This window comes from Cherax quadricarinatus, chromosome 43 (genome assembly GCF_038502225.1).
Source record: "Cherax quadricarinatus isolate ZL_2023a chromosome 43, ASM3850222v1, whole genome shotgun sequence".
Classification (NCBI taxonomy): Eukaryota; Metazoa; Arthropoda; class Malacostraca; order Decapoda; family Parastacidae; genus Cherax; species Cherax quadricarinatus.
Window position 1 is genome coordinate 21,101,189 of NC_091334.1, and position 20,233 is coordinate 21,121,421.

At 35.7% G+C, this 20,233-nt stretch overlaps 2 protein-coding genes across 11 annotated transcripts in view; one reads left to right on the forward strand and one right to left on the reverse strand.

The window, feature by feature from the left end:
- The window catches only part of JMJD4 (jumonji domain containing 4), a 20,757-nt gene extending 11,052 nt beyond the window's left edge, over positions 1–9,705 (forward strand). Inside the window, exon 8 of the mRNA XM_070093664.1 lies at positions 394–9,705. Within this exon, the coding sequence (XP_069949765.1) occupies positions 394–584 (191 nt within the window). The 3' untranslated portion in view covers positions 585–9,705. The remainder of the gene's footprint in view (positions 1–393) is intronic.
- LOC128694311 (uncharacterized oxidoreductase ZK1290.5) overlaps positions 9,321–20,233 on the reverse strand; it is a 26,945-nt gene continuing 16,032 nt past the window's right edge. For 8 of the 10 annotated variants that reach the window (XM_070093666.1, XM_070093669.1, XM_053784392.2 and 5 more), the window contains one exon: positions 15,328–15,790. In XM_070093666.1, the coding sequence (XP_069949767.1) occupies positions 15,632–15,790 (159 nt within the window). In that variant the 3' untranslated portion in view covers positions 15,328–15,631. Of the gene's footprint in view, positions 12,123–15,327; positions 15,791–18,983; positions 19,125–20,233 lie in introns of those variants that run through there. The other 2 variants (XR_008407834.2, XM_053784396.2) reach the window with 2 other exon arrangements.

The following is a 20,233-nucleotide window of genomic DNA, read 5'->3' on the forward strand; positions in this document are numbered from 1 at the left end:
GCCGAACTTGAGGGAAGGCAGAAAGGAATTAATATTAATATTTGTAAAAACTAAACAAGGGAAAAAAAAGCATTAGAATGTTTAAGTTACTGAAGACCCACACACGTTTAGTACTCTTTCGTAAATATAATAATTTAGAGATTGAATGAAAGTATCTCTGGCAAAATAAAAACAGTAGAGAGCATTTGGGTTAATTAAAGATATACTGTACTGTCATTGAAAGTAGGGGAATGAATGTATTGCCATAGCAGAGTGTGAGGAAAAAAAAAACAGGCTGAAAATAAAAACTTTGTGTTCTGAGCTACAGTACTTGGGCTGATATATTAGGCCACATGTAAGTCAAACCTTGCCAAGTGCTTTTTTCTAATAATTTGATTTTTTCTCTCTTGTAAGGAAAAGGAACCCTACTCAGTTTCGGATACTGGGAAATTGGAAAAAATCATACAATATATGATTTAAATAAAATAAAATGGTGCTTAGAGAAGCTGTTGGACGATGAACGCTTGGAAACCATCAAGAGTTTCATCGACATGGAAGATCACCCATCTCAGCTACTTGAAGATGTTGTTTCCACTTTGTCGTGATCTTTAAGTGCTTATGTTTTAAAAAATTATTTTAACATTACTGTTCTTTATTGTTATTTGGTGGCTATTACAATCAAATACAGGCAGTTTGAGAACTGCCCGTAAAGTGTTGGGCACCAGAGCTGCTGACTGAATGCAACAGTGTTATTCAGCAAAACTGATTTACCAAATTCAAGTTAAGATATGTACAGTACGTATTGACAAAAGGTAAACTGTATGATGCTTAATAAATATGCTGGCTACTTGGTCAGGACATGGTCATGTTTACCAGTGACTGAAAAATTAATGAAATGGTAGCAAATGGTATATGTATGTAGTCATTCTGTTAACAGGACCTTCATGAACAGATTTTTTGATAATCTTACTTATCATAATAACTAAAAGCTGAGGAATCCACTGACATACTGAATCACTGATACTGACACTGTATAAAAACATGAGCATAGAGAGCATTTCTTGAACTACTGCATACGTAAATCTTTGCCTTATGCAGATGGAAAACGGAACAGTTAACAATATTGTAGATTCATGTATATAATTATGAATTTTAAATTATTTATTATTGTTGTTTATATCTAATTATATTTTTAGTGGCCTTTAATTGAATATATATATTTCAGACAATTCCTGTCAGTTGATTTTGCAAATAAAAATTTGTTACATTCACAAATGTATATGGGTCATTTCAAGCTGTGAAAGCATAATCTTTGTACTTGACCACAGGGGCCAGGAGCTGAGACCCAGCCTCAACAACTACATGTAGATGACCACAGGGTCAGTTATCTTAAGATTGCCTAGTAAATAATTTCTTGCTCAGTTTTCTTAGCCAAAAGTTAATGTAAATTCTGGTAACAAATAAAAAGTCTGTCTTGTTAATGAGAAGAAAGTTATATAAATAATTACGATAGTGAACATAGAAAAGATCAAGGTGAGGAGAATAACAAAGTTTAGGAATATGAAAGATTGGAGGGAGAGAGTATGGCAGAAGTCAGAGTCGGCCTTAGAAGGTGTGGGGCCTAATTGGGAACAATATTGGTGGCCCCCAAGTATGGAAAGCAAACTTTGCACTTAAAAAATGCATGCCAGTTAATAGACCAAGCAGATGTAAGCTACATTTTACTATAAAACTGCATACATGTGAGCCTACAATTAACAAACAAAACTTGTATATCACTTCTGAACAGTACATAGTCACAATACCACTTGCTTTAGTGACTGAAATGATTTATTAAAAATATTAATTTATTTTTGTTCAGAAAAAAAAATCAGAACTTAAGTGCACTGTTGGAAACAAATTACTATCTTTTTTGGACTTCTAAAAAATCACTTAACATTTATAAACTGTAAATGAGTTATATTACTTTTGCCTTTTATTAGGAGAAAGTTATCTTTCTTGCTTTTTTCTCTGCAAAGTCTTTTAGAATTTTGTCGGTCTATTCTCTTGCTAATTTCAGATTCATTGGATATAATCGCCAAACTGTTCAAACATTCTTGCTGAATTGATGATCTCGAGTAAGTTTTGATCAGTTTCAGCTTGGAAAAATTCCTTTCTCCAGATGCCCCTTATTTTTAACTTCATGTTGTGTGTGCTTGACAAGCCGAGAGTAGATTGCACTCTAGCGCGGAGCCTCTTTAGGCACTGGGCCCAATTGGGAGCAATCAGTCCAATTGGCTTAAGGCTGGCCCTGGCAGAAGTAGATGTACATATATGTATAGTATTCAGGTATTTAGGAATGGATATGTCAGCAGATGGTTCACTAATGAGGGGAGAAAGGTAGGTGGTGTATTGAGGCACCTTTGCATAAGTACAAGTTTCTTGATGAAGAAAAAGAGGGTAATGTAGCAAAGTATAGTGGTACCAACACATGGGTTTTCAACATTGCAGCAAAGCAGAGGTTTAAGGCAACTGAAACATCATTTGAGTCATCGTTTTTTAGAGTAATGCATGGTGTAAATATTATGAAGAGAATTCAAAGCATAGAGATAAGAAAATGGTGTGGGATTTCTAAGGGTTTAAGCCATAGGGCTAAGGAGGGGTTGTGAATGAAGTGGGATAGGATGACAAAGAGGGTGTACAAATCTGAGGTGGAAGGAAGGGGTAGGGTATCATCCCAGAAAAGTTTGTAGGGAAGGGGTAGAGTTTTGAGAGCTAAGAGCGTGAGCATCCAGCAGGCTTGTATAAGCATGTTAGATTAAAGTAAGTAGAGAAAAATGGCTTTTAATGGGTTGACATACTGATAGTGTGAACAGGGTAACATTTATGAAGGAATTCAGGAAAATTGGTTAGCTGGACTTGAGTCCTGGAGGTGGGAAGTACAGTGCATACTCTGGAGGAGTAGTAGGGATACTGAAATTCAGAGTCATTTGAATTGTAATGTCTACACAATTCTAGCAAGAGAGATATTGAATGAGTAATAGTGAAAACTTATTGTTTAAGATCACCCTACCTCAGTGGGAGACAGCTGGTACTTTAAAAAAAATTAAAAAAATGCTGGCTCTTGCAGTGTTCCAAGAATAAGGAGTAAATCATTAAGATATGCCTACTGCACCCACAATGTAAAATGAGTAGTAGTTCCTGTAGTGAGTTGTAGAGTGACAGTGTCTAAAATACATTTCATTAGGTCCCAACTTATGAGCTGTGTTCCAGATGTTTCAACTATCGAGCAAGTTGTTTGTACCCTTGACTTATTATCTTATGAAATAATAGTGCGAAGGATAACTGTGTCATGTTTGCAGCTGTAGGTCAGCATTCACTTAACATTTATTTTCTCAGTTCATATGTATTGTGTTTTCTAAGCCTTGTTTGCAAGTGTGGATTATTGCAACTTGGGCATTAGTAAGGTGGGGGACCCCATGTGTATCCTGACTGCCTTCTCCTATACCTTATTATATGAGGGTGTTCAGTAAGATTAACATGAAATTTATTCATTTTACTTCAAGATAACATGACCATTTAATATTGGTGTTCAAACACGAATGTAATGTCCTTTACGTCAGTCTGTCTTGGTGAAAAAACAGCTGATGTGTTAAAAATACTGTACATGAATGAGGCAAAGAAGAGAGAACTGTAGAAAGATACACCCGAGGAATAAGTACAGCCTCTTCTCACTTAGCGACGTACTCATTTACCGATGCCTCAAACTTACGACGGGCTCTCTGACCAGTATTTATACCTAAATAATGTATATTAGAGCTGATTTCCTCTATTCTGTTTATTTCAGTATACAGTACACTACTGTATAAACATTTAAAAATATACCAGAAATGTTATAATTGGTGCAAAGGTGATATTAAAACAATATCAAAGATGGTTGACACAAACCCACTACCATTATAGTATGCTCCTCACTTAGTGACGAATTCGTTTAACAATGTGGTCTTAGGAACGGAACTCCATTGTTAAGTGAGGAGAGGCTCTATATGAAAGGTTGTGTCACAAGAAAAAGGGTTGTAAATTTCTCAACATACAATATTACAGTGCTGGATAGTGGGAGTTGTTATAATGAAAGTACGGTATTTAGACATGTGACAGCTGTTTTCTATTTCCATATTATCAAATCCAGTATAATTAGCTGATGGACCCCATCCTGTATTTGTAATGTTAACCATCACATTGACTTTCAATAATCAGTTTGCCAGATTATTTTTCAAAGACTAGAGATATATTGTATAATACAAGTTAGTCTTTGTATATGAGACTCCCTACAGGTTGTTGTTGCTGCTTCCATTGCTGCTGTCTACTCACAATCTTCTTCCATGTCAGCTTCTTCCTTTCCTTTCTCCTGTACTAATGTTGCAAAGTGTGCTTTGTTGCCTCTTTCTACCTTCCTTGGTCTTGCTCAAGTGCTTTATTTCTTAAGAATGCAGATTTTCTATTTTGTTTTAATGTGTGTCAAGCAATACACTGTCAAAAGGGTCTAGGAGTGACTGGAAAAAGCCTGTTTACCTCAGTATCTATTAATTTAAACACCTCAGCTGTTTCCACCAAGGCAGGCTGACCCAAAGAAAGAAATATGTATTCATCACTACTAATTCTCCGGACTTGAGTCCTGGAGATGGGAAGTACAGTGTCTGCACTCTGAAGGAGGGGTGTTAATGTTGCAGTTTAAAAACTGTAGTGTAAAACACCCTTCTGGCAAGACAGTGATGGAGTGAATGATGGTGAAAGTTTTTCTTTTTCGGGCCACCCTGCCTTGGTGGGAATCGGCCAGTGTGATAATAATAATAATAATTCTTCAGCTGTCATTCCACTGAGGCAGCACTTTTTAAATTATACTTGGCATGCATTTGTCTCCAGTAAACCAAACTTTAGCACACTGTTTTCCTGTCTCTGGCTATGCTGTTTTACATTCTGTTGACTTATGCACTGATACTATGCTTCTTACAATGAGTGACTCATGTATACTGATATTCTAATCACTCGGTTTTATTTTTGGACTCCACTAAATTATACCACTCTTCTGTTAAGGGAAGTTCCTCAATACCAATGAGGAGATCTTGATCTGAGAACTTGGACCTTGCCTTCCTTTCCTTGGATTGAACCTAATTGCCTCCCATTCTCTCACAAGGCACTGTAAGTCCCCTGCAGGTATAGCTCTCCTATCATGAATGTAATAATATACTAAAAGTCTGACATTAGTTAGACAAGTGGTATATGGTCTGATCCTTATAGTGTCTAAATTCTTCTCCAGTCTTGTCTAATAATTATTATAATCAAAGGGAAGCACTAAACCCGTAGGATTATACAGCGGCTAATAGATTATTAAGGTCGTCGATGATGCTGTCAGCATGCCTTGATATTTTAATGTGAGTATTTAATACCCATAATGTCTGCTTTGATTGTAGCCACATTTTAGATTTTTAAGATTTTGAAACACTAGATAAGAAGTTTAGTATCTTTATAATGCTATGGGGAGGGAAACAAGTGTTGAGAAGTGTGTAAAGTTTATCTAAGGATTAGATCCACAAACTATCACATTGATTGACTGATGCTTCCTGTGATATAGATGGGTAGAAAAGAAAGTAAACTTTATAAAAGTTGACATTATTAAATGAATTACTGGTATATTCTTTCATGAATAATACTCGTATATGAATTACTACTGGCAGTATCCAATCAAATAAACTTTGAAATACAGTAAACCCACCCATGTAATGGACTTTAGAAATATGGAACAAAATCTGCTGGGTCAGGTTTGGAAATGATGGACAAAGTTTCTTAGTCACACAATTGTTCATTTTTGCTACAACCATGTCAAAATAATCTTTTCTCCATCCACTAGTTACCATTACTGGCCACCCAATGACCCCTATTAGTCCGTTAAATAGAGGGTTTACTGTATTAAAGTTAAAGCTAGAATTAAAGAAGAGTATAGTGCAGAGATATAAAGTCACAAGTTCACTGCACGGTAAAAGTACATTATCGTTTTTTTTAATCAGGGAAGTGCTAAAGCCATAGCAATCATGTAGGTTTCATCCGAGGAAGAGGAGGCCAAGTCCAGTTACTTGTATCAAGCGCCCCTCACTGGCATTAAACTAATTTGTCATATTTTATACAAGTGACAGTTCAAGGGACATAGTGAAGGGTTCTTGATGCAGGGAATGGGGGATACCCTTCATTTCCTTGTATCAAACTTAGCCTATAGGCTTAGTGCTTTTCCAAAAATCTTAATAATAATAATAATTTATGTAGATGCATGTGACTGAAGTTATTTTTAACATTACTATTAATCTTGAGCCTATGTACCTCACTCATCCTCAGGTGTGGAACATCACATGTACAATCTGAAGGTTAGGTTAGGTGAGGTTTGTAAGGAAACAGGACAAGCATTTCTTGATGCAGGTTTTAGTCATATGATGACCCACAGCTGGAGCTTTTGATCATCTGACCGAGGCCTTCCACTGGCTTACCCCTCCACCTCCTTTAAAAATTATGGTTATGCTTATAATCATTGTATAGCATACAACGTCTGAAAACAACAGCCAGTCATATTTACACACTGAACTGCAAACAATCTAGATAGGATTGCACAGGTATGTTACAGAAATTTTGGCTATTGTAAAATTTAAAATACTGTAGATACCAATTCATATCTATTTTTGTATATGTATTCAATTTCTGCAACATCAGTTATCAGTAATTATTTATACATATTATTTCCTTTTAAATGGATTTTGTCCCCAGCACAGACAAGTTAGCTAGTGTCCGTGCAGGGAATGGAAAAGTGTGTTTTCAGAACTCAGTAATAAAGCCTTCAGCCCACAACCAAAAGATTCCAGAATTGAATTCTGGGCGAGACATACAGGCAAGATTTCTAACACCTGCCACCCTTGTTCACCTAGTAGTAAATGAATACCTAGGAGCTAGTTGGTTATTGTGGGTTGCATTCTAGGTTAAGACCTAAGAACCCTGGCAGAAGTAAGCCACACTACTTGGCTTCCTTCGGTTATCCTGTTTGTAACCCTCTGAGGTTCATGATTCAAAGAAAGTCTTCATGAGTGTGTAGTCACTAATGCAAACCAAGAGAGTGATAGCAAGGTATATCTTCCTTATTTAGGTGTATTTTTTGTGAATTGTTATGTGTTTCATATAGTATTACATACTGATAGGGATACATATACTTTAAATGATGTATGTTCTAGTAATTTCTATAGAAATATAACACCATAATTTTTTCTAATCTTTTGATCTCAGAATAATAACTTATTGCCCTTTTCAAATACTGTACTTAGATCATTTACTAAAGGCAGACAATTGACTTTCATAAGTACAGTATTTTGTGACTACTACCCAACAGTTACATAAATTGTTTAAGTAGTTTATAATAAATTGTTGTGAGCATCAAAATTTATAATTAAAGAAATGTTTTGTAAGTAGTTCAACCAGGACTATATGGTGCTATTATTGCCTACTGTTTTTCAGCTTGACTCTTTATGGAAGTATTTTAATTGTATATTTTAAATATAGGTATATAAAAAGTATCAGAAGTGCTTAACATAGCTATAACACAATTTTGGCAGAGGCCCCTAGTGTACAGTAGGTTTTACACCTGCCAAGATGTAAGTTTGCATCTCTCAAGATGTAAGTTTCCATCTTTCAGGTTTACATGTGCAAAAATTATTTATTATATGAGAAGCCTTAGCATTGTGTTCAGTGTGGAAAGGGCTTGATACTGATGAATATTCTCCTTACACTGTTTACATTGTAAGATTTCCCTCATGCTTTATAGCTTCTCATATGTAGATTTTTTATTAAATATGCAAGATGTCAGTATATACAGCACTGTATATATATTTCAGTACTGTAATCTAGATTGTGATAAGGTGAAAAAATTACACATCTGTGAATAATGAGACAGTATGCTAGATGTTGTATATTATTATTATTCACATACTGTACTATATGTAAAAAAGTGCTTTAATGCAGGTACAACTCTTTAAATCTGCCACCCTTCAAACCTACAGTGAGCGGGATTTATTGGCTTTGCATGACTGAAATCGGGTGTTCTGTCACAAGCCTAGTTCTCTGAGTACCTATGTGATAGCAACAAATTTATTGTTGCAGTTAGCACATGTTGGGTGGCATTTTTCTGATAATGGTTTCAGAGTTCCAGCAGTTGGAATCTCATGGTTTCTTGAATGTTATGCACCTCATCCCAACATCTAATCTGCAAAAATTTAAAAAAGGCACAATACTGTGACTGGAATAATACACAAATAACCCGTACACAGGAGACAAACTTTTGACAATGTTTTGGTTCGACATGGAGCGTTAATTAATCACACAGAATACTACTATTCCCTTCTGTTCTATCACTCCTGTCCCCTGCCTCCTCCCATATACGTATATTCTGGCTCCCTCCCCTTTGCACTTCTGTGTGTCTAGTTAACGGTCCAAGTTAGGTTATTTGTATAATGTAATTGATCTGCCTTGTGCTTTTAGTTACATTTTAATAAAAGTAGAGGTTAACATTAGCCATTCCTAATTTTTCTCTCTTCCCTATCACTTTTTCCCTTTGCATGTAGCCCAACACGTCGTGAACGTAAGTGCACAGAATTCCAAGAATGAATAATGCATTGCATAATTAGTGGCTTTCTTTTGTGCCTAGTTTTGTACTAATTCATGTATACCTACTGCATTCTTCGTATGCCCGAGAGAAATAATTATTTATTTATTTTTTTTTTAAACAAGTCGGCCATCTCCCACTGAGGCAGGGTGACCCAAAAAGAAAGAAAATCCCCAAAAAGAAAATACTTTAATCATCATTCAACTCTTTCAACTCACTCACACATAATCACTGTTTTTGCAGAGGTGCTCAGAACACAACAGCTTAGAAGCATATATTATGTGTGAATGATGGTGAAAGTATTTCTTTCTTTTTTGGGTCACCCTGCCTCGGTAGGTGATGGCCAGCATGTTGAAAATAAAAATATCTATACTGTAGAATAGAAACAAAAATATTTGATATGTTTTAAATTATTTTACTTATGAATGCTGGGCATGTGTGCGTGTTAGATAGAAGTGAATGGAAACAAATTGTTTTTGAGACTTGGAATATGAACAGGGTAATATTTTGTGAAGGGATGCAGGGAAACCAGTTAGCTGAACTTGAGTCTTGGAGGTGGGAAGTACATTGCTGCACGTTAAAGGAGGGGTTTGGGATATTTGCTGTTTGGAATGACATCTGAACTGCCATATCTGCATGCCTCTACAAAGAGTGATTGTGTGAATGATGGTGAAAGTGTTTCCTTCTTATTTTGGGCCACCCTGCCTCGGTGGGAGATGGCCAGCATGTCAAAAACAAATAAATGCTAGCAGGTCTGGAACTTAAGGATTAAGATTCTTATTACTTCAGTTATTATTGTGTCAGGAAAAAACTAAACCCATAATGCTCATACAACACCTGAAGAATGCAGAGTACAGTAAACAGATCTGATCCAAAGAGAGAGAAAGTAGTTACAATTCCCTGGCTCAAGAGTCCTTCACATCAAGCTGCCTTGATGCTAGTGAAGAGAGATGATTTTTTTGAGTCATTACAACCCGTTACCAAAAAAAAAAAAAAATGATACAAGAACTCTACATTCTTCACAATATTATTCACTGGGATTCTTTAGTATTACAGTATTACTAGGTAGTAGCAGCAGAGAAAGATGAAAACAATGAAGAAATCACAGTTCACTTAGAATCTGATCTCCTGATTTTGGAGATTTTTTCTTGATTTAATTTTATTCACTTTCAATTGGATTTTTTTTTAAATAATTCAGTATTGAGGGACTTGATTTTTAGGGTTTGTACCTGTAAATTTTTTGAGTGGGGGTTGTGCTAAGCCAATGTATTTTGAGTGTCAGCTTTGTAATAGCTAGATAATTCTTTGTCACAATAAGTGTTGATTGAATGTATCCAGTAAGTTCATGGTATAGTGAATTATTGAAATACACAGTACTGTTGGTATTGTATAGTATTTTCTTTATATACATACCACAAATGCCTTCAACTTACTCTTAAGTATTTTATATTACATCATCCTTAACATAATTTACACACTTGAATTAGCTCTAATCTGTTACTTAACCATCCCCTCAGGTAATGTGCTTTGATGCCAATGAAGGGCTTTTGATCCAAGGAATTGAACCTATCCTCCCTTGGAGCAAACCCGATTGTCTTGCTTTCCCAAGGTGCTGTATGACCCCTATAGATTTAGCAGTAATAATGAAAATGCTTTACTCACGATTCATTTTCCTTTTATAGTGGTTCCTTAATACTAATAAATAATGTATAAATTATTAAGCCTGATCTTTTTTTTATATGTACTTTAATCCTACTGAGTATTAGCAGTAGTGTGTAATGTTCTGAGGATATCCCAAGACTACACACTGGTGATGATAACACATCACCAGTGAGTTTACTAGTACGCTAACCTTTGGTGCTACACTAGTTTGGTTGCTAACAGATTGTGATAACAGTTATTTTCTTTAGAGTTAGGTTAGGTACGGTTCATCAGGAAACAGGACCAGTGTTTCCTGATGCAGGTCTGCGTCATGTGATGACCTGCCACTGGAGTTTTGGTCATCTGACCGAGGCCTTCCACTGGCTTACTCTTCTACCCCTTGAAAACTTAATTTGATTACTTAGAGTTAAGCTGAAGTGATCAAATAAGTTTGAAAATTAAAGCATGAAATGGATGTAGTGAGCCCTAAAAGTTTTAAGACTTGCTCACCATGGGTTCCAACCCTACCCGTTCACGGGTTTGTTTGCAATTGTGTTATGATTTCACGAGTCTTGAAAATTAAATAATTTTCATAAAGTCAATAATATTTATGTTAATTCATTTTTATAAATGGGTATAAAGACATATGCAAAATGATTCCTTATTTTAGAAAACTTTTCTCAATTTTAAGCAGTGCTGTATAACCCTAGTGGGTTGAGCACTTAGGTTTGATTATAATAATTCTTATTATTAAGAGATTTGATAAAACTCATTAAAATGTTGGTAAAATAAAGGCTTGCTCTTCATTACATGTCTTTATTCCCACTTGTTAGCATGTTACTTTAGTCACCAACTGTTATTAATTATATACAGTTGTCCCATAAAATTTGTGGATGTCTTCCTTAGAGGTTTCAATTATAGCACCCAACATTTTTTTTTATTTGATAGGCAACCAGCGAATATATATATAATCCCCAACATTAAATCACCCAGCATTATTTCTCTTGAATGTCAATATCAAGCAGATTAGAGTACTACATTAAAGAAATCTGAAACAAAATTTGTGTTAGTCAGTTTCTTACTTCACAGGTCCTCTAGGAAGGTAACTTCCTTCAAATTTGGAAGGATAACTGTAACCTTAAACTAATACATGGTGTGTATGTGTGTGTTACTATGTATTTGTCTAATGCTTTTCCATAAATCTGTATAAATTCTGTAACTGTAAACTGACTACATCACTCACCTGGCAACTACAATAAAAAAAATTATATTTTGGGCCTTATAATTATACTGTATTATTATAATTCATTTGAAAGAGCTAAAACTGTAAGGGCCATATAGTAACTTGGGAGTGAGCCACAGTCAGGTTTGATCCAAGGAAGTGAAGGGGAATTGCAGCTCCTTGGATCAAAAGCTCTTCACTAGTGTCAAAGCCCCTTTCTTGAAGAGTTTACTTCATTAAATAATTAAAATTTCATCATTTAAATTTGGCTAATCACAATTTTCTTGATCTTTCCAATAAACTGTACTTCATAATACAAATCTGAATTCCAACCTTCTTTCTTTAACCATTAAGACCCCTCAAGGGAAGTTCCTTGATGTTAGTGAAGGGCTTTTGGACTAGGGAATTGGATCTGTACTCCAGTTCCCTGAATGCTGCCTTCACCCCCCTCCCACACAAGCACCCTCATAATAATAATAATAACCATTAAGAGTAAACTGAACTGTGACTCATTCAAGCTGAGATGACCTGTGACTTGAACCATATATAAATAAACACCTGCAAAGGTTAGCAAAGTGTTGGCCAGGCAGCACCAGGAAATATTCAAATCTACAAAAAATAATGTATCATGAGAGAACATGCAGAGATTCTGTTAAAATCTGTCATTTTTTGATATGTGTAGATTGTATATTATTACAATGATAAGTAAGATACACATGCAACACTAAAAATCTTTACTGAGGAAATGTATCAAACATATCACCTGCAGGGCAGGTGATATGTTTCCTCAATAAAGATTTGTAAGTATTGCATATGTGTCTTACTGGTATTGTATGCCATTTATAATATAATACTAAGATTAAATAATCACTAAAAACAGGTCTTGCTTAATTTTTAGACACAGCTTTACATACAATCACATTACAGAAAAAATCTTGATTTAGCAGACCCTAATTTAGGAAAGGTAGGGGGTGTGTGGACCAGGTGTTTACAGTGAAACATATAAGTGAACAGTATTTAGATAAGGCTAAAGAGGTCTTTGTGGCATTTATGGATTTGGAAAAGGCGTATGACAGGGTGGATAGGGGGGCAATGTGGCAGATGTTGCAAGTGTATGGTGTAGGAGGTAGGTTACTGAAAGCAGTGAAGAGTTTTTACGAGGATAGTGAGGCTCAAGTTAGAGTATGTAGGAAAGAGGGAAATTTTTTCCCAGTAAAAGTAGGCCTTAGACAAGGATGTGTGATGTCACCGTGGTTGTTTAATATATTTATAGATGGGGTTGTAAGAGAAGTAAATGCGAGGGTCTTGGCAAGAGGCGTGGAGTTAAAAGATAAAGAATCACACACAAAGTGGGAGTTGTCACAGCTGCTCTTTGCTGATGACACTGTGCTCTTGGGAGATTCTGAAGAGAAGTTGCAGAGATTGGTGGATGAATTTGGTAGGGTGTGCAAAAGAAGAAAATTAAAGGTGAATACAGGAAAGCGTAAGGTTATGAGGATAACAAAAAGATTAGGTGATGAAAGATTGAATATCAGATTGGAGGGAGAGAGTATGGAGGAGGTGAACGTATTCAGATATTTGGGAGTGGACGTGTCAGCGGATGGGTCTATGAAAGATGAGGTGAATCATAGAATTGATGAGGGAAAAAGAGTGAGTGGTGCACTTAGGAGTCTGTGGAGACAAAGAACTTTGTCCTTGGAGGCAAAGAGGGGAATGTATGAGAGTATAGTTTTACCAACGCTCTTATATGGGTGTGAAGCGTGGGTGATGAATGTTGCAGCGAGGAGAAGGCTGGAGGCAGTGGAGATGTCATGTCTGAGGGCAATGTGTGGTGTGAATATAATGCAGAGAATTCGTAGTTTGGAAGTTAGGAGGAGGTGCGGGATTACCAAAACTGTTGTCCAGAGGGCTGAGGAAGGGTTGTTGAGGTGGTTCGGACATGTAGAGAGAATGGAGCGAAACAGAATGACTTCAAGAGTGTATCAGTCTGTAGTGGAAGGAAGGCGGGGTAGGGGTCGGCCTAGGAAGGGTTGGAGGGAGGGGGTAAAGGAGGTTTTGTGTGCGAGGGGCTTGGACTTCCAGCAGGCATGCGTGAGCGTGTTTGATAGGAGTGAATGGAGACAAATGGTTTTTAATACTTGACGTGCTGTTGGAGTGTGAGCAAAGTAACATTTATGAAGGGATTCAGGGAAACCGGCAGGCCGGACTTGAGTCCTGGAGATGGGAAGTACAGTGCCTGCACTCTGAAGGAGGGGTGTTAATGTTGCAGTTTAAAAACTGTAGTGTAAAGCACCCTTCTGGCAAGACAGTGATGGAGTGAATGATGGTGAAAGTTTTTCTTTTTCGGGCCACCCTGCCTTGGTGGGAATCGGCCGGTGTGATAATAAAAAAAAAAAAAATAAATAATTTAGTAGATTTCAGGCTTAAAGCAGCACTGTATGATCCTTGTGGGTTTAGTGCTTAGTTTTGATTGTAATAATTCAGATTTAAAGGACACAATCAGTGGACAGACGATATATGGAAGCAACAGACAAAATCTGAAATCCAGAATTGTTCATTCACTAAGTAAATTTATTTTGAATTTAATGGATAATTAGCATAAACAGACACAGCCTCTCCCCTATTAGTCCATTAAATTGTAGTGTCGTTGTACACTAATATAATTACTAAGGTTTATAAAATAAGTAACAGCACAAATAATAATATAAATTTTATATCAAGAATACTAATGGACTTAATTTCTAAGCTGATCCAAGAACACATTGTTTTGAGTTTTCAAACATTAAACTGCCAAAACTAATGGTAACTAATTATTGGGTGAAAAAAAATTGCCAAAGAAATGCACTACTACAGGAACAACAGCAAAATGAAAACTTTCCCATAAATGATGGAGAACTGATAACAGTGACAGGGATGGTGATAGTGATACAGCACTGAGAGTGAGTGCTCCTCTACTTCAAATCACTCTGGCCTTATTACATGTATATTCATGGAAAGTAAAAACCCATAAAGGTTACACTGCATGGTGGATGGAGAAGGGATAAAGGGAAAGAAGAGGTAGAGATGTTGTATAACATCAGTTGTAAGGATAGTGGTTACATATGATGATCCTAGGGAGATCACTTGATGCCAGTGAGGGGTTCTTGATCTAAGAAATTGGACCTGATTTTCTCTTCCCTGGATGAAAGCTGACTGGCTCCTATTTCCTCTAGCACAGTATGACTCCTATGGGTTTAGTGCTTCTCCTTCTCCTAAATGTAATAATAATAATACAGATGAGGCAAATTGATGTCAATTAGGAAAACAAAGAAAGTACTTGCATCAAATGTGAAACTGTCAGAGACGAAAGCCAAGTAAGTACATCAAGATGTTGGAAAAGGCATCTGAAATGAAGTTGGCACGTTCTCTGATGACTGGGCCACTCAATCAAAATATGTCAGATCATTACGGTGACCTGACAATCCTTGCAGAGTGATGCAGTGTCTTTCTCCATGAGACAGCCATTATGTCTATTTTGAGTGTGGCACCTACAACATTAACTTATTGACAGCGCGTGCTCCTTCACCACCTCATGCTAGTGCTGTACCCTGTAAGAATCCCACCACAACATAATCACAGAAAAAATGTCAAATCACCGAGAAAAAATTAAATGTTTTGTGCTTTTGTACATACTGTAGGTACATGTACATTATTCCTTAAAAAAGATCTTCAACAATTGAAGGTGCAGAATCAACAATATCTGAAGAGTCTGCAAGAGGCTACCCCCACTCCCTCACCAAATGGATGTTTCTTGAAGAAGAGATAAAAGCACAGAGAGACAATAATAATTTATACTGAAGATAATTACATAATGTTCTTTCATATTAGATCCCTAAAAGTTGCAACAATTTCGTCACTGCAAATCAAGCTCTAAAGTTGATCTTTACCTTCTTTTTTAAATATTGTACCACATTTCCCTCACTTCCTGGTGAATGTTTCTTCATCCCATGAAGCAAGAAATGGAGCAGCAATAGTGGTGACAGTTAATTTGATGGTAAACTACACTAGTGCTGCTGCTGCTGCTGCACTTGTTGTGGCTGCTGGCTGTTGGCGCAATAATAATGATGATGTATTTTATCTTATGGCTCCACTGGTGTCTTGACAAAGGTGAGTTTGTACCCATCAGGCAAGGGGTTATCAATTTTAGCTTGAATAGCACTTGGGTTCATGATGGTTAATTTTTGTGGCAAACTGTCTAATACTGCCATATCTTCTTTGGTCAGGACAAAATCATAAACCTGAGAGAAAATAAATGCTCATATCAACATTTTTCAAATAACAATATAGTATTACGAGATTCTTAACCCATAGTAAAGGTAACGCAGGCTCTCAGAAAAGGTTTTTAATGCAACAGCAGTCTCCCACCAAGGCAGGGTGACCTAAAAAGAAAAATGAAAGTTTTTCTCATTAGGTAATTCATCTTCCACCAAGATAGGGTAACCTAAAAGGAAAAACTTTCGTTTTTCTTTTTAGGTAATTCAGCAAAGGAAATATATTTTTATTTGACAAGGTAAGCAAACCTGTTTTAACTTAATAAAGTCTAAATTAAACAATAATATTACTTTCACTCATCAGTTAGAAATATGTATCACACTGATCAGAAGACATTTATTCAATAAAAAGTTGATGGATTTGGGAGAAATAAAGAACACCAAGTCAATCACCTCAAAGGCAAACAATTAGAACAATAAAAACAGAGGTAAGGAAAAAGTGAGGAGAGAATTATGTGTGTTTTTATGGTCTAAGTATACTCACACTCATTACTAATGAATAATTTTTTCTAACACGCCAGCCTGCACAAGGATCACTGAGACTGTACATCACCTGTTCACTACACAATCAAAATATGCTCTCCGTGTAGATTATACACACTGAGGTGCACATCTGTAGCACCCTGCTTATTACAACAACCAAAATGAATCTATATTCATTAAAGAATTTTGTAGGATAATCACAGAAGTTCCACTAGCACTCACTAACTCACTCACCCATTTGGCTATAAGCACAGAAATACATATCTTAATCTTAAAATAATGATTCCTAACTAGTCACAAGTTTGCCTGTGATGCTCCAATATAGAAACTATGTATTGTGTCAAAACAAAAGCATTCACATTGCTAAACTCACAAACTAGTATTTAGTCACTTAGTATTTAGTCAACTTACTCCACAATTTGTAATAATTTAGGGTTAAGAATTAATCTAAGTTTGCCCGAAATGCCTAGCCTTGCTAGGTGTTCTAGTGGCCCCCTCTGTAATTAGTATTTTATTACATGTAAACCACACAATAACCAAAATCTGTAAACCCCGCACTGTAATCCTTATAGAGAATAAACTTTGATTGATTCTCACAAATTAATTTAGTGAATACATCTTAGTAATCATATGTAATGGATGGGAAAGATTGTTTAAATAACCAATTATAAACTGTATTATTAGTTTATTATATTCTTTATAAAATAAATTTAAACTTTCAACATAATGGTATGATCTGGATTTTTTTGAACCAGATTTCCTTTATTGCTATTATTTTAAGTCCTCCAACTTTTTTAAATAATACTGTATACTGTACTGAATATACAGTAAATATACTTTGAGTGTGTGTATATATTTAGTAATGCAATTGTAATTTCTCTTTTATTTTCAGTTTTAAATAAAGTATGTATATTTTCACATAGTCGGACTTGAGTCCTGGAAATGGGAAGTACAATGCCTGCACTTTAAAGGAGGGGTTCGGGATATTGGCAGTTTGGAGGGATATATTGTGTATCTTTATACGTATATGCTTCTAAACTGTTGTATTCTGAGCACCTCTGCAAAAACAGTGATAATGTGTGAGTGTGGTGAAAGTGTTGAATGATGATGAAAGTATTTTCTTTTTGGGGATTTTCTTTCTTTTTTGGGTCACCCTGCCTCGGTGGGAGACGGCCGACTTGTTGAAAAAAAAAAAAAAAAATGTATATATAGTAATACTATTTGTTTTTTGCATGTTCTCTCTTTACATTATTGTCCTAAAGATGTAAAGTAAGTAAACATGCTAGTGAATATTTTTTTTTTTAATATTCATGAAATTCTGTATTAAGTAACTCACAAGTAGTATATTTTTAAGATATCAGCCATGTCCCACCTAATGAAAGGAAACCCAAAGAAAAAGAAAACACAATGTGAATACCAAGAACTTATAGAAGTGAGGCAAGGCAAAAACTGAGAAATGTCATCTTGAATAGTGACTGACGAACCAATCACAACAAAATCAAAAGTCGATCAGCATAATGAGGATACACAAGTAATCACAAGTTGATAAGTAAGATGCACGTGCTACATTTTGGCATCTTTATAAATGAAACATCTTTGTCTGCACAGACGGCATCATCAGTCAAATACAGTGGACCCCCGCATAACGATTACCTCCGAATGCAACCAATTATGTAAGTGTATTTATGTAAGTGCGTTTGTACATGTATGTTTGGGGGTCTGAAATGGACTAATCTACTTCACAATATTTCTTATGGGAACAAATTCGGTCAGTACTGGCACCTGAACATACTTCTGGAGTGAAAAAATATCGTTAACCGGGGGTCCACTGTACTAAAGTGATCACTTCTGTATTTCACTGAAGAGGTCTGCTCTGCAGGTGAAATGTTTCCTCAGTGAAGATACTTAGGTATTGCATAATTTACCTGCAACACCTGAGTATCAATATGACTCGGTATGTAGTGAGCCATTAATCAGACTAAGGGTCGACAATCTAAATGGATTTTTTTTTACGACTGAGACTTGCTCATTGAAGTCATTAATATTTACCATAGAAAAAGTCATATGAATGTAGACGATGCATTTTATATTTCAGTATAAATGGATATTACAAAACATGTTGCATATTTTTTTTTAACTTACTGGCTGTTTCCTCACCAAAGTATGTTTACCTAAAGAAAAAACAAATTTAACATCATTCTTCTTTAGCTGACCTTCAAAAAGGACAGACACCACAATGAAACATTGACTCATCTTACTACATACTATGTAGGTTATAATATAACGAGTTTTCAAATAAAACTCATACCAGCAATTCTGCACATACAGTACATTACAGTATAAAAGCATACAAACTGACTTCATGATAAATGATAAATTATATATACAATTATTTAATCTGTATATTATACAATTCTATATGTATGATATATGCATACCATATTCGACTTCTCAAATTAATTCAGAATGAAAACATTGACATAAAAACAGGAATCCTAATATTTTTATTAGTGTACTCTATATCACTTCATTATCCACCACCACACAAATAAAAGAGCATTCATTATTTTATTACTGCAAGCTCCCTAAGCCTACACTAAAGCTGACAACGAAACATGAAAAAAAAAATACAACATACAGTACTTTTCCTTACTGGCAGGCACGCAAATGAACGTACCTCAGAGGCAGCATGTGAGAGGACCCCCAGTGGTTACAGTAAACATCACGTCACACAATTTGGGTCCCATGATACATGAAGGTCACAGTGTAATAAATCAAGAGTCTCAAAATCTTTTTGAGACAGAGTAAAGTCAAATATCTGCAAAGGGCAAAAGTTAGTACAATAAAGTTCTCACAAGAGATGACTGCAAAACAAGCTAGGAGATCCTAGGTAAAAAAAAAATATACATTACTGTGTACAGGAGGTATCCAACTTATAAACAAGTGGTGTTCCCTGTTCTTCAACTAACAAACAATTGGTGTTCCACGTTCTTCAACTAACAAACAAGTGGTGTTCCCTGTTCTTCAACGAACAAACAAGTGGTGTATCCCAGTTTTTCAACTTACAAACCAGTGGTATTCCCAGTTTCTCATCTTACAAACAAGTGGTGTTCTCAGTTTTTCAATTTATAAACAAGTGGTGTATAGAAGACAAATGACCCCTCGATTTAATAGCATAATAAGAGACTGGTAACTGCGGTAGGTAAAGATGAGATTGTTCTACCATGATCATTACAATGACGGACAATTCTTTAACCAATGGACTTTGCCCATTGTTTCTGAATCAACAGACCACAGATTTTGTTTTGCACTGCTGAAGTCTGTTAAACTGAGGCCCATTAAATTGACACGTGATTGTGCATAGTATGTGTTTGTATTATGGCGGCTCAGTGGCTGTAATATGTGATTGGCTCCTAAATGTACAGTTTGTAAGTGTAGATGTGTGTAATTTGAAATGTTTGTAAGTTGGGTACTTCCGTATACTGTATTAAAAATACTGGATAATACTTATGTTAATGATTTAGTAGATATGGAAATTTGGTAGAAAACAGATTTAGTTAGATGAACAGACAAAGCTAAAGACAAACAGGTAAATATGTATGCAATATACAGTACAGTAATTAAAAAATAGTAGAGATTCAAGCATTTACAATTGCATCAAAAGAGTTGTGTCTCAATAATTCAATTTATATTTAGCATTGCAAATCTGTAATGTCAGATTTTTAACATCCAGCCAAACTCATGTGTTGTTGTCTTCTCAAACTCAGATAGCACAATATAAAAATACCTTATGTCGAGAGAAAATTTTATTCTGAAAAAATAAGTTACAGTGAGCAACTTTGTTTACAGTCTTTATACTGCTGGTAATACACAGCTGGTAATACCTGTCTGCACCCAAGCTGAACTTGGGAGAGTGACAATAACACA